Consider the following 14,555-nt stretch of genomic DNA (forward strand, 5'->3'; position numbering starts at 1 on the left):
TAGCATAAAAACACATTGATTGTAACCTGGGTCAAAAAGGACCCAGTCACAGACTGTATAGTCAGTCGCTCACGCATCAGAGGGTTAAGAGAGGACAGCAGGATAGCACAGAATGGTTCAGCGTCTAAACAGACATTCTTCTTCGACCAACTGAGACCAAGCATTCTAAGGTAGAACAGTAGCAGTGGCCTTTTTGCTCTGGGTTTAGACACCTGGAGGTATGCCACTTTGGTGTTGGAACCAGCTTGTTAATGCAAAAAGTACACTTACAGGTTATTGAATACACCAAAGCATACCTTAAAAATTAAGAAAAAAAAACTAAAGAAGCATGATCAGCCCTGGTTCTGATGCAACCAGGTCTGGCTGTTTCGGTGGATCAAAGCTTTCTCAAAGTTCTGACACTCAAAGGCTCTCCAAGACTCGCTTTGCTCCCTGGAGCAACTCAACCAGGACTCATCGCTCGCTCAGAAACCAACTTTTAGGCAACGTGGAAGCTGTTACCGAGAGCTTTCTCTTCTCTGACATCAGAGATTTTTACAGATGTGTGATTCTGTACTGAAAAAGAAGAATAGACTTCGAACTTAAAAAAGGAAGTTTGTTACATGAAATGGAATTAAGCTTGTCTGTTTAACATGACAATGTGATAAAATAAATGTATTTAGTTGGATGAACTTAACATGATCACCTGTAACAAATGAACTCTTTTTTTTATTGGATCACCTGTTTTCACAACATTTTTTCTTAACTCAAACAAACTTTGTGCCAAATATTGTTTTGCATATTTAAGGTATTTAAAACCACTACGCAACAGAAGTAATTTCTCAATCTGAGTTTTGGCATAATGAATGTTGAAAAAGTGTGCTAAAAGAAAACTTCTGAACTATTTTAACTAAAAGGGAATAAGATAGTTAACCTTTGTGATCTTATCCTTTGTCTCATAAGAGAGTTTGATGCACTTGCAAATGACTTTCATATGAAGAAAAATATTCGTTCGGAGCCTGGAAGGTCACAAATACATGTTCTGTTTGGTATTATTTTGAGAAATAAAAACAACTAATAAAAAAGAAATCTTAAAATCCAAATGGCCAGCTGAAGAGAAAAGAGGCCAAAATGTCAGTGTAAATGAAAAGACTAAAAATCTATGGATGCTATACATGCTTTGAGAAAAATCATGTTTCTAAAAGCTGAAGCGTGAGTTTGGCTGGTTTGAGACAGGACAATAATCTGATGACAACAGCAGAGCTGCAAAGAAAAGTATCAAGATATTGAAATACTCTAGTTAAGCTCAACTTGACTGAAATGTTTTGGTGATGGGTCGTTTTTTGATGTTAATAGAAATTACCCAGTGAGACAGTTATAAAGCATAAGAGGCACAAATGGAAATTAAGAGGAATCAAGGATGAAAAGATGAAGCAAAACAGTAGGAACTGACCAAGTCATTTTTGGTTAGTTATTTTTTTACTGCTTAAGCATAGGCTCTATTGATCAACATAAATTGTTTTGTCTTCCACAAGGTTTAGCTACATAAATCTGTTAAGACAGATGTATTTCATTCCTAATCTAATTAAAAGATAATGTTTTAATAAGTTGTTACATGTTGGTAAGACTTGTTTCTGTTTTGCTTATATTGCAGGATTTTAATAAACATTCAAAGTGATTAAAATGCTTGGAATGGCACACCCAGCTATTAGACCGTGCGTGTACAGAACGGTTGAATATGGCACATTGTTTTCCCATGGAAAGCGATTTCTTTCTTTTAGCCAGGCCGTTTCTTGGGTGCATTTTTAATGTGGCCTCTAAAACCAGATCGTTCACAATTCTTTAAAAAATATTCTAGAATGTACATTCTGACACATCAATGTATATCAACAGGACATCTTTATACTCATGCATCCTGGGGAGCAGTTTGATATATAAATCGATACTTGGACTATTATTGTCCTACATATGAACGTTTAGAATATGGAAGAACCTCAGTGCTCGTTCTGTTGAACCTCAGCGCATCATTTAACTCTGCTGAACGTAAAAACTGAAGCGACAGGAGATCTGGGTGGACTCCATGGTACAATAATTGATTGGTTTGAAACCTACTACAATAAGTAATAAAATTAGATACCATAACTAAATAGATGATACATAGCTTTACATTACAATGTCACAAGGTCCAATTATTTATCCAAGCACTGAGCAGATTATTAGATCGAATCAGTTCATGGATGTACCATAACTTTCTCCAGATGAACGGAAACAAAACTGAAGTTATTATCTGTGCTTCTTTTTCTGTTGTTTGTTGACTGTCTTATGTTTTTATCATGTGAAGCACATTGCACTGCCTTGTTGCTAAAATACACTATACAAATAAACTTCATTTGACTTGACTTACATCTAGGAAACATCAAGGTCACAACTTGTACTTTCAGGACTTTTTAACCTGAACATCCCATCTGAGTTGGAAAATAGACCATCTCACATGATCCCCCTAATTCTGACACTCACTGCGGCAACAATTGAAACCATCACACCTGATAGATCTCTAAGATTTTTAAAAGCTTGCAAGTTTTGTTGCTTTTGAAATTCATCTTGGCTGTATTTTTTGTTAGTTGTATTTTAGTTGTCTGCACCTTGAAAACTCTGGATCTCAACCAGCCTAACTTGTATTAATAGAAATAATATATTGATCTTTATATCATTATAAAAAGCTTTTTCTGCGATAAATTTCTACAATGGTAATAATTGTTTTTCTCTGAGGAACGCAGCGGAAAGGGAGCCCGGAAAGCCAGCGCTAAAAGCTCCTTGCAGTCGAGATGTTTAATTGGTATTTGTGTGTATGTACGATTTAGCGCATGCATAAGAAGCACCGTCCCATATGGGGAAAATGATGAACAATGTGAAGCACTATAAATTGCAGAGGATTGAGGATAAGCCAACATTAGCATGAGAGCAGAAGGGTGAGTGCGGAAATAAATACAGGATTATCAAAGAACTCACATACATGGGCGGAAAATAGTGGCAGGCTCATATCAGACACAATGTGAGGAATGCCACTGATACACCTCTGATAAATATGTAACTCTGAATATTTAGATCTATTTTCTACATAGGGTCAATTATATGACAGGACTAAAGAACATTTCCTACTGATATGCTTCGTTGTGAATGGAAATGTGCACAGCCTGGAGAATAAATAAAATCCGGTCAAACGCATGATGAAGCGAGAGATGGATGTAAATAAAAGAGGAGGGGTAAAACATGGAGAATGTGAGGGATGAGAGGAGGAGCAAAGGCAGCGGGGGGATATACCTCAGATTATGATTTGGTGTCAGATGCTGTAGTGACAGATAAAGAGGAGGACAGAACGAGAGACCGAGGCGCAGGGAGAACAAAATAAAGACGTCTCTGTGGTTCAGCTGGACCGCAAAGATGACTGAGATGAAAAGGGTGCAGTCAATGGACGTGCAGGAGGGGAAACTAGTAAAGAAGGTCAGTGGCCAATATATGACTGTGATGTGCAAAGTTCTGCCACTGATGCAGATGCAAAGTCTATTCTATTAATTATAAGAAAAAAAAATCTATTTGAACATTTTTTTCTCATTTTGTAAGATTGTGTCATCTTATGTTTCCTTCCTGTCTTTCTTTCTTTCTTTCTTTTTTTTTTTTTTTTTTTTGCTGTGCTTTGGTTTACACCATTGATACTGCTCTCTAGGGCTCCATTAAGAAAAAGATTGAATCCTTCAGACGGTGGAGTTCAGCAAGCATAAAGAGGCCACCAAAGCCCAAAGCCAAGACCTTGAGTCTGTCCTCCCCTGATGGAGACCCTGCAGACCTCTGGTTGCCAGAAGGAGACAAGAGGAAGCTGCGCCCCATTGTGGCTTCCGTCTTTGGACAGGTAGGGCCAAAAAAAAAAAAAAAATTGGGTCACTTCTGAGTTCATGAGCTGGTGTTTACATTGCTTGGCTGACATAAGCCGCTATCAGGCATGGGCTGCTTTCAATTAATCAGATGGCAGCTGAGCATTTTATATGTTACGTCTAAAAATGTAATTTGTGACTGTAATCTGACGAGGTCAGACATGGAAGCACAGAAAATACACCTTGTTTTCAAGAATGAACTGTTGCAGTCGCATTAACAGATAAGCCCAGTATTGGTTGGGATAATCTGCCTTCTGATCAGCTTTTGGAGGACTTCAACTGATTTGTTTTGTCAAATGAATGAATAGGTGCATTCCCTGTTCTTTCGTCGTCTGGCCTTTTTTCCTATAATGTTTAAGAGCAGCAAGAAAACTTAAAGGAAACATGAGTTTTTCTCCTTCCTTCTCCGACGACATGTCAGTGGGTTTGCTGATTCCCACTGAGCATTGTTTATTTTACACAATACTGGATGTTTGCTAGATTATCTTCACAGTGTTGCTGCTGCAGAACCCAGTTCTGATTTGATTTAGCTTTTCTCCATACCTGATGTGGTTAGCATAGAACGTGTTTAGGACAGAGAGAAGTGTCATTTTCAGCTGCTTCCATTCATTACCAGCGAGTGAAATACCTGACATGGATTATTATTATTTTTTTTTTCTTGATTAATTCTCTTTTCAAAATAGTGCTAGTTGCAGTTTAAAATTCAATCATTTAAAAATAATTATCCATTTCAAAAATGATAATAATTTAAAGATGTGCAAACTTTAGAGTTCAGTGAATGAACTTTGGTTTTGGTTCTAGATCCATTCAGCCCATATTCAGAGAAGATAAATCTTTATTGTCATTGTCACAAGAACAACGAAATTTAAAAATGCCATCAGTCAGTGCATATGCTTAAAAAACTTGTCTCACAATTTACACATACTGTAAGAAATACATAACAAGTAAGTGATAAAATAAAAAAAAACTAATAAATAAAAATAGCCACATTCTCACACACATCATTCATGATGATTAATGGTTGTTTTTGATTGCATTTAGTTTTGCTATTGCTGTAGGATAGAAACTGTCTCTGAGTCGGTTGGTTCTTGTTCTGATTGCTCTGTATCGTCTGCCTGAAGGCAGCAGTGTAAAGAGGGAATATCCGGGATGAGAAGTGTCCTTTGTGATGTGTTGTGCCTTTTTAAGACATCGATCGCTGTGCAAGTCCTCCAGTGAGGGGAGAGGACAGCCAATGATTTTTTGGGCTGTATTCACAACCCTTTGTAGAGCTTTTCCTTTCAGCTCCATCTGTGCTTTGTGGTTCATCTCCTTCTCTCCCAGCTTTTCCTGTTTGTAATCAACCACCTGCGTCTTGTCAGTAAACTCACTCCTCGATATTTTAGCTCCTGAATTTTCTGTATTTGTTACTGGATTCTTCTGTTTCCTTGCCAAATGTTCTGGACCTGCTTCCTTGCATTCCCTCTCTTTAAGTTCTCCTTGTTATTGTTCACTAAAGATGTTCATTCAGTTCCTCACTCGGGTTCTTTATCAACCTAAACATGACACTGGTAATTGATGGTGATTAAGTGGACTGCATAGTACACGACTTCTCTCCTCAGCATTTCAAAAGTTGCATTTATGATATAAAGAACACTTCAAGCTTTGTTAAACTACAATTTCTTTTTTCTGCTGTTGTTGCATATTGTGAAAGGTTTCTCTCTTTGGTCAGGAAAATTCTGACACTAATCTGACTTACTGATCTGAAATGTTTGTTGCATAGTAGAGGCATAACTGGCTATATTCAGAATGAGTTTGTTCACATATTGTAAGGAGATTTTCAGTCATTGTGTTCACCCATGTGTAAGAAAACTGACAGGATGTAGTAATAATATCTGTGTTGATGTTGCCATACGAACAAAACTATCAGAAGCACGGTATATCAGCCCAACAATATCAATGTGACTTTAACAGTGTTGTTTTGTTGAGGTTGTTTTTTCGGCTGTATTTCAAATTTAAGACGAACAAAGATTTTCATTGGTCATGTTTGTTCCATGTTGACAAGGTAACAGTTTTTTTTTTTTTTTTTGCTTTGGTGCAAAACAGGAAATGTGTATGACAGAAATTTTACTCAAAAAGTCAGCATGAGCAAGCGACTTGTGTTATTATTACAGTTTTGTGGAGTGTTAGTGGTGAGTTCAAACTATCTTCAAAAGTTTTGCAAAATGTCTGCATAAGGTCATATGGAGTTTGCCATGCACTATCAGGAAAAGATTAATAACACCTGGATTTTAGGTTTAATCTTCTGTTTGTGTGCTTGTAGAAGAATGTTAAGGCTACGTACTGATTTTTTTCCGAGTGATTTGTTATGGGTTTGAGTAGTAGAGGTTGTACACAACCTTTTTGTCACACCAAAACCCCATTTGTTGGAGTACTGTTTGTACTTGGCTGATTCTCTCCATTGTTATATTTTAGCATAGTTCAAATTTGGATTTTTAAAAAGGCAAAATTGAGCAAATATCTTCAAACCAGGAAAATCACCTAAAACACTTCTCATTTGATACAATTTCCTGACTGGTTTTCTGATAATTTCTTTGTTAATATATGTTTGTAAGGCTTTGCCAAATTTAATTAGTTTCTCTGTGTTCATTATTGTTATTAAGGTTCATTCCTTTATTTAGTTTCTTATTTATCTGTTGTGTTTTTCCCTTTGTGCATTTTGGTTTGCCCTACTTTCCCCATTTGACTTGTAGATCATTTTGTGTCTAATTTAGCTCCCTGTCTGATATTTGTGCTTTTTATTTCATCTTCATTCAGTCTCCATGTTTACTCTCCTTGACAGCTGTTCCACATTCCCCTGATTAAACTTATTTGGAGTCAATATCATTCTCTATCCTTGCCTCAGTGTATAACCTCACTGGCTGCCATTGTTCATCCTGCTATGCTGCAGGTGCTCCATGTCCCTTTCTCCCTGTGATTTATGTGTAAGTTCCCTCAGTTTATTTATTAGTGAAGGCCTTCTCATTTCCACCACTGCCAGCCTCGGGATTGGGTCCTTTATAAACCCCATAATGCAATTCCTTTTAATGGGGAACATTTCAGGGTTGACCTGCAGGGAACAACCACATCACTGCTTTTATTTAGTCTTGATAAACATCGTCCTTTGGAAACCAGAATGGGTTATTTATAGCTGCAAGCAGACACCCAGCGTGTGCACCACCAAGTAGGTGATTCAAATTATACGTTTTGACCTTCCCTTGACAACATCTCTGAATCTGATTATGGTGTTGCAGCTAATATCCTTCCACTCAGACAAGAAAAATCCATGGGTCTTTGGAGAAACAGGTTTTATACAGGTGTTCATTCATTTATTCATTCATAACTTATAAAAAACAAAGGATGAATGAATCCTGGCTGCAGGCTGGTAGAGATGCCATTGTATTTTCTTGGAGAAGTCCTCCTTCTCTCTGAATGTTAAGAGATGGAACAGGTGCTTTTCCCTCTTCAGAAATGAAGGAAGGTCAGTCATTGTGTTTCTGACTGATATGCTTCAGAAGTAATTTCTAAGATATTGCTTTCAGGGAGAATCCCTTGCCAGTAAGCACCTTACAACCCGATCAGTCATAAACTCTATTGAAAACACAAAATAAGCATTTCTGCACAACAATCCTTTTTTTCTCACAACACAAAAAACATTGACTGCAAATTAATGCATATTGTTCCTTTATCCTTATTTTTATTTCCTCTAAAGTTTATATATTTGTACTTTAGGTCTGTATGTGGGGAGTGCTTGAAAACAGGAGTGAAATTCCTTATTCATTTGTACATTCTTGGCTAATAATTCAGAATCTGATATGTGGTTTCAGCTTCATATTGCAAATATATTTATTTTCAATGAACATTTAGTCATATGTGCTGACTATTTCCAGCGAGGCTCATTTGGCCGCTCTAAGTCACGATGTTTAGTGTTTACTACTAAGGCCAATAGACTCATCATTGCTGATATTGCAGTGCTGCCCAAGTTCAGTTCTCAAGAGCAACCTTTCGATTAATTTTTTCTCTAACTCACCTGAATCAGCATTTGCTCATGGCCAAAAACAGTTGGGTTTTATTTGAATAAACTCAACTTTTACAAAGATAAAGGAAATCCAAATAATCCCTCAAAGTCTAGTGATATCTTTTCGTTTCATCTGGCCAGATGGGATTTTTGTCACAGCAGAAATCATAGCAGCAAGAACAACAACAGTAATTATAAAAGGAGACCTTATTCAAAGACTCATAGAAAACGTAAAAATATTTTGTGCTTCTATATCTAGCTCTTATTCTGTGTTCTGATTTGCCATCCATAGAAACAGCAACAGATGGGCTGAATAATGAGAAACAGGAAAAGAAGGTTGGGTCGGGATGAGGGATTGATGGCCGAGTGTCGTAAAGAAACATAGAAGAGACTGATTGTGATGTAAAGGGAGATTAGAGCTTAGAGGAGAGTTTACTCCTACTGCAGAGGATAGAGTTGAACTTTCAGGAACAAGATGAGGTTTTAGTACAATATGACCTCTGAAAGGCTGCCAGTTTTTGTTTTGTTTTGTGGGGGGGTTTTTTCACGCAAATACAGAACGTAGGATTTAGTCTTTGTTGGAAGTTTTATGTTGGTGCTGCTGTGAAATATCCTGATCCTTGTTACATACAAGCCAGCTAAACACAAAGTGACAGCAAGCATTTTGGCAGAACATTAAAATCTGATATTTATATACACTATATAAGCATTTTGATAACCAAATTTACTCACTGTCTGACACTAAATCCATCTCTGTTTCTTTTTTTTTGCCCAGCAAGATTCTTTCTGTTCACTAAAAGTTAACGATCTTTAAGGTTCATTCATTTATGAATGTAGGGGCAACATTGGAAGTGTTGTGCCAAGTTCTGTTGATCAATAGATATAGGAAAAAATAACTACAAAATGTGATAGATAAATATATGGACACACTAGACAAGAAGTTGGAATGTGAACACACATTTAAAAACCAATACTGGGTAAATTTAACATGTAGTTTATATTGCAAATATCGTACAGCTTTGTGCCTTTCCAATTTTGACCGATAGTAATACATCATACATAAGTTTGAATAAAACTGCTGTTGCACATGTTTAGTAATTTTGTTTCACCACCAGGTGGCTGTGGCAGAGAAGGAGCTTTTTAATAAAAACCATTTTCTGAGTGATGTTGCTGTCTGCTCTGCTGTGTCTCAGTTGTAAGAACATTGTCTATGTCTGAGCAGCGAGTGCTGACTTCTTATTGTTTGATCTTTCTTAAAATTCAGATGTCTTATCCAAAACGTAAACTTTGTTGCCACTCTACAACTAGGACCCGAAGCAGTATGACCCCCAAAATGTTAAATCTTTTCACAAAATATAGTATTTAAATGATCTGTTTTTTATGTCACCTTTTCCTTCAGAGACGTTTTAGGTCCTTTTGATCCATAAATTGTCTTTCTTTAGGTAATGTCCATCTCTTACCGGGTACAAATGCCAGGATTTTCATGAGGATTTTTTCCTGGGTTGATTGATTTGCACATTTCACACCAAAGCATGTTAATCTGTAGCACAGAGAACCACCTCCTTCTTGAACAGAGATGACTGGACGACCTCATGCTGGTGATACTTACAATGAATAGTTTGAATGAATGAATTTGGCTTCTTCAAGTATCTAGCTTGTATCCAAATGCTGTGAATCCACCTATCAGAAGAGCCCAAAGTCATGACATCATCACGTGGGCTTTTCCATATGACGCTTAATGGTGTAGTAGTTATTTTTTTCTAATCAATTTTTACAATCTAATAATAAAGCAACAGAAACCATTTAGGAAATTTAAATAATCACTGCAGACCTAAAACAAGAAATGTTGTGTTTGATTTAATGTCACATATTGGAGACAAATTAGGCATGAGTCTATTCATATAGTTGATACAACTATCTGGTTTCAGCTGTCATATAATTATAAATGGGTAAAGCAATGATAAAGGAGAACAAAGTGCCAAAACATCTGTTAGTTAACATCTAGTGCAGGGGTCTCCAGATGGAGGCCGTGAGGACCGGAGTCCTGTAACTTTGAGATGTTTATCTGCTTCAACACACTTGAGACAAATAATGAGATCACTAGCAAGACTCTAGGAAACCTGACTCCATGATGAGGAGGTGATTCAGTTATTTTATTCAGGTGTGTTGGACCAGGGACACGTCTAAAAGTTGCCTGGCACCCGCACCTCGAGGCCTGGATTTGAAGTCCCCTGATCTAGTGTATTCAGTCCAAATGTGTCTTGCAATAAAAAAATCAGATAGTGTGGAAAGCCTCAGTTTAAACAATGCCAACATAAATTGGAGCCATACGCTGAAGTTTGAATTGACAATGCAGTGTTAAAAATAAAGGGAAGAACTCAACAAAGGCAAAATGTTCCCATAAAAGAAAAAATAATTTATGTGTGGAAACATGTTTTGCTCGGCAGGCTTAGCAGTTAACATACCAGCTCTTAATGTTGTGGTTGTTGCTGAAAATGCAGACGACACAAAGAGGGCACAAGTACAAAAACAAGAACAGATTTTGTGGACAGATTTAAAAGTGGGTTAGTTGATGGACCATTATGACTGCGACACTGTGCAGCAACAGTTGGACTCTATGCTCATGGATATAGAGATAAAGAACATGCAGTTCTGACTTCTCTGTGACATTTTGCCGACATTTATCCCCTGGTGGCATTGTTTGAAAAGAATCGCTAATCCATAGGACCTCCGGGACCTTAAAAAGAGAGTTCACATATAACTTTTACGTCACATGGGAAAAGCATCAGAGAAAATCTGAACAGGTGCAAATGGCATTATCCTCCTTCAGCAGCGAGTAGGTGTTTGAGAATGAGAGCGGGGAATGTGGGACATTTAGCACAGCCTTGTCTGGTGGCAGGCTGACAAAAGTATGTCAGGTCTTTTAATGACTGCACCAGGACCATTTTTGACTCTCAGACTGATTTTGTGTAGCCCAGGACTAAACAAATAAACCTGGTTTACCAACTCAGATGGTTAATTGAGACACACGGGACACAAGAAAATGGTGCATAGTTTTTATTTTATTTTATTTTTTTTACTAATCTTACAATGAAAAGTGTAACACAGTTTTCATCTTTTATCAGCTGTAGTTTCCCTGCAAATATGTGGTGACTTTTGGTAAATTTATTTCCCTTGGTTGCAGAATGCAAGAATGCTCCATGTTGCAAAAAAATACATAAAAATGGTTTATATCTTCAGTCATTGACAGCAATCTGTTCAACAGAAATCAAAAGTTTGAAGTATGGAAATTATAATATGTAAAGCAAAAGCTTTTCTTATAACTGTCACACATGATGTTGTACAATCTCTGTATCGATGCAAAAACCTCTGTCAGGAAGAAAAACTGCAAACTGTCACAGCCATTCCCATTTAGTTATGAAGTTCCTGTCCAAACTTTAAATTCTCCAGATTAGCATTTAATTTCTATTTTGTTTGGTGTTGGGAGGGATTAAATAACTATTTTCTTACAATGATTGAATTTAAACTTTGTTTGATTTTAGTAAAATACCCATTGTGGCCCTTAGCTTTTACAACAAACATTTCCTTCTAATGTATTTTATATTTTATCTTGAGAATAAAAAAATAAAAAAACTTCTGGACTTTGAAATGGGTTTAGAAGCTAATATCTAGCTTGTTCATATGGAGTCCAGGGATTTCTGAAGCTTATCTACCAAAAACACTTAACATCTTTGAAAAGTTATTTAGGGATTTATGACATTCAGAAGAAGCCAAAAGGACTTTAAAGTCGGTAACAGTGTGTAATATAGAGATTTATCTCTATCATCAGATGATAATCATCTGTGCATTTCTTAAAAAGCCTCAAGTTGTTGCAAAGGATAGTTTAGTTAAGGCATGCTGTGTATTTTTGACTCTGTAAAAATCAAAGTAAATAATCATCACTATCAGGACTGTAATAATAGGATCAAAAACCTATTTACACCAAAATAATGTGAAAGATTTACTAATGTTTGAGAAATGTTTTGCCAAAGAAAGAAGTTTGTCTCAAATTCTTATAAAACTTTACCTGAATCTACTCTATTGCCTCTCCTCCAGCTTCTAAGAATGAATGTCTTAATATAATTTATAATTTGGGATTCAGTCTGTTATGAATTAGAGCCCTGATCCTCATAACCTAGTTGTACAGTTATGCTAGGTGCAATGTTTTTGTTTTTTTTTTGTTTTGTTTTTTTCAAAAACACAAATGCCAGCACATTTTCATCTATGCAGGTATTTTTGTCTTCTATATTTCTATCTAATGAGTTATATCCTCCAAAATTATGGCATTTCATTGACCATTACCAAAAGATCCGTTATTTTTAGTCATTTTGATTGAGCTGGTAAAGATCTGTTTATATATGCTCCCAACTGATCACGACATTCTTATGATCGTGAATTGCTAACAGGAGCTGCTATCTTAGAGAAATTAAAGTGGATTAAATCTTGTCTTCTGCTTCAATAAGATATTAAATACTTAAAATTCAGAGAAGATTCACAGAAGGGTCAAGAGAGCGTGAAAATAATACACAGAAATAAAAGCAGATTATTATGTTCTGTGTGATTGTCTCTGAGAGCGCTTTCTCTTTTATTCCATGGGAGTAAAATGATGTGGTAACACAACTGGTTGATGGAGAACAGCAGGTAAAGTAGCTGTTCCTCATCCATGATATTGTTGGTCCTGGATAGATTTAGATGAATGGCAATTGGACAAAGGGTAAATAAAGCAATGAGATATTTTTGCTGCAAGCGATGTTTGGTTTTCTCCTCTTGGATAAATTATATTATGTTCCAAAGGAGGTGGGAGAAAAGGAATGTAAAAAGGCTTTGTTCAGTTCTGCTGTTGCAGATTTGGCTTTTAAAATCGGTGGTCTAAAAGTCATTGGAGCAGGACTTTCGTTAGGCATCACACATGTACTGATAAGTAAGTCAACGATGTAGAAAAGGAACGTAGGGAACATGCCGGTCTTTTTTTTTCTGTTTAGGAAAGTGGGCTGCCATCCTGGACTGAGGATGTTTTCTGGAGCTCATCATATGTGGAGGAGGCAGAATCTGACTACTCAGAGTAAAACATATTCACCACCATGGTGGAAGATCACAGTGTAGCAGGGCAACCTATGAGACATGTAAGACTCTAAATATTGTTGAGCTGTCATTGGGTGACAACTTTTTCCAGTCTTTGGAGGATTGGCCAACACCTGTGGAATGCCAAATTAAAATTAAGGCAGATTTTTTATTTATTTTAATTTTTTTATTTTTTCAAAAAATGAATCCGAGAGTGTGTATTCCCATTGAACTGCTAGGGGTTTGTTGGAGTTTGTATTATAACAATAATATATTAGGGGGCTCCTGGCCAGACCCCCAGATTTAATTGGGTTTTCTTCTGGATTAGTGAGAGACAATTTATGGAAAAGTAGAGTAATGACAACAATGTTCTGGACAACACTTACAGTTTAGCTACTATTATATAAATGCAACACCTTTATTTTTAGTTGCTTTATAAAGTTGCACAATTAACCTTATAACTGGGTGACTTATGAACTGTTCTACAAATGTGTGTTAATGTGTCAGTGTGCAGACACACAGACAGATGATATCAGTCACAGTGTTTGACCTTAGCCACAGTGCAGCTACTAGCATTGGGTGTCATGTAAATCCCCACTCTTGGAAGTTGTCCACATTGTTTTTCAGCACCTCAGTATTGGATTTTCCTGTTAGAAAATCTTCTGACCATGTTTTTTGGGCATCTGCTTTGCTCTCTGTTGTTGAGGGATGAAGCGCAAACTGTCACCCAGCTGCTATGTTTGGGGTTTAGTGGCTGAGAGACATGATGTTAACTAGATTGGCAAATTAGACAGCATTTTTTTTTTTACATTGAGTGAAAAAAATATTAAGCTGCATCATTTTTGTGATGCTTGAATCTGGGGCACTTTTTCATGACTTGCCTCCCAGTTTGATGTCAAACTCAGCTTTGTATGTGAACCTAGTCATGATGTTTATAATTTTCACACATTTTTTTTTATTATCAAAAAAGATATTGTTATAAAAATAATAATATAATGTGTAATTAAAAAAATAAGTTTAAAAATGTTTTATTATTAGTTTATTGTGGCAAAAAAAAAAGTTATCCATACCTACCTAACCCTATGTGAAAAATAACTAGGCCACATCAAAACATTAATTTAGATTTCTTTGAATTGTTCAGGTGTAAATTTCCTGGTCTGCTTTGAAATATTGCTCCACATAACTCAAGAGGACTTTACGTTAAGATCCCCTAGTAAAAATGTTATGTAATACTTCATCAGGGTTTTACAGTAGAGGACATAACTCATGGTCAACTACATCAAGCAGTCAGGTGTTGAGGCAGAAAGCAGCCCCTGACAATGGCACTACACTATGAGATGTTTTCTTATGGACGTCACCAGGAAATTGGTGTGCAGGTTTTTGGACGACCCGGATAGATTATAGATTCGTGTCTCTCTAAACTCCAAGTTTGACAAAACTGGGAGTTGTTTCAGTGTATTTCATTTGGCAAAGCGGTAGGTGTGCCAAATGACACAAGCTTTTATATATAT

General features: G+C 36.6%; 1 protein-coding gene across 1 annotated transcript in view; it reads left to right on the forward strand.

The window, feature by feature from the left end:
- Positions 1–3,317: 3,317 nt before the first annotated feature.
- Positions 3,318–14,555, forward strand: part of cabp2a (calcium binding protein 2a) — a 24,741-nt gene continuing 13,503 nt past the window's right edge. Inside the window, exons 1-2 of the mRNA XM_007544367.2 lie at positions 3,318–3,480; positions 3,704–3,886. Coding sequence (XP_007544429.2) covers positions 3,421–3,480; positions 3,704–3,886 — 243 coding nt within the window. The 5' untranslated portion in view covers positions 3,318–3,420. The remainder of the gene's footprint in view (positions 3,481–3,703; positions 3,887–14,555) is intronic.

This window comes from Poecilia formosa, unplaced genomic scaffold, assembly GCF_000485575.1.
Source record: "Poecilia formosa unplaced genomic scaffold, Poecilia_formosa-5.1.2 Scaffold11, whole genome shotgun sequence".
Classification (NCBI taxonomy): Eukaryota; Metazoa; Chordata; class Actinopteri; order Cyprinodontiformes; family Poeciliidae; genus Poecilia; species Poecilia formosa.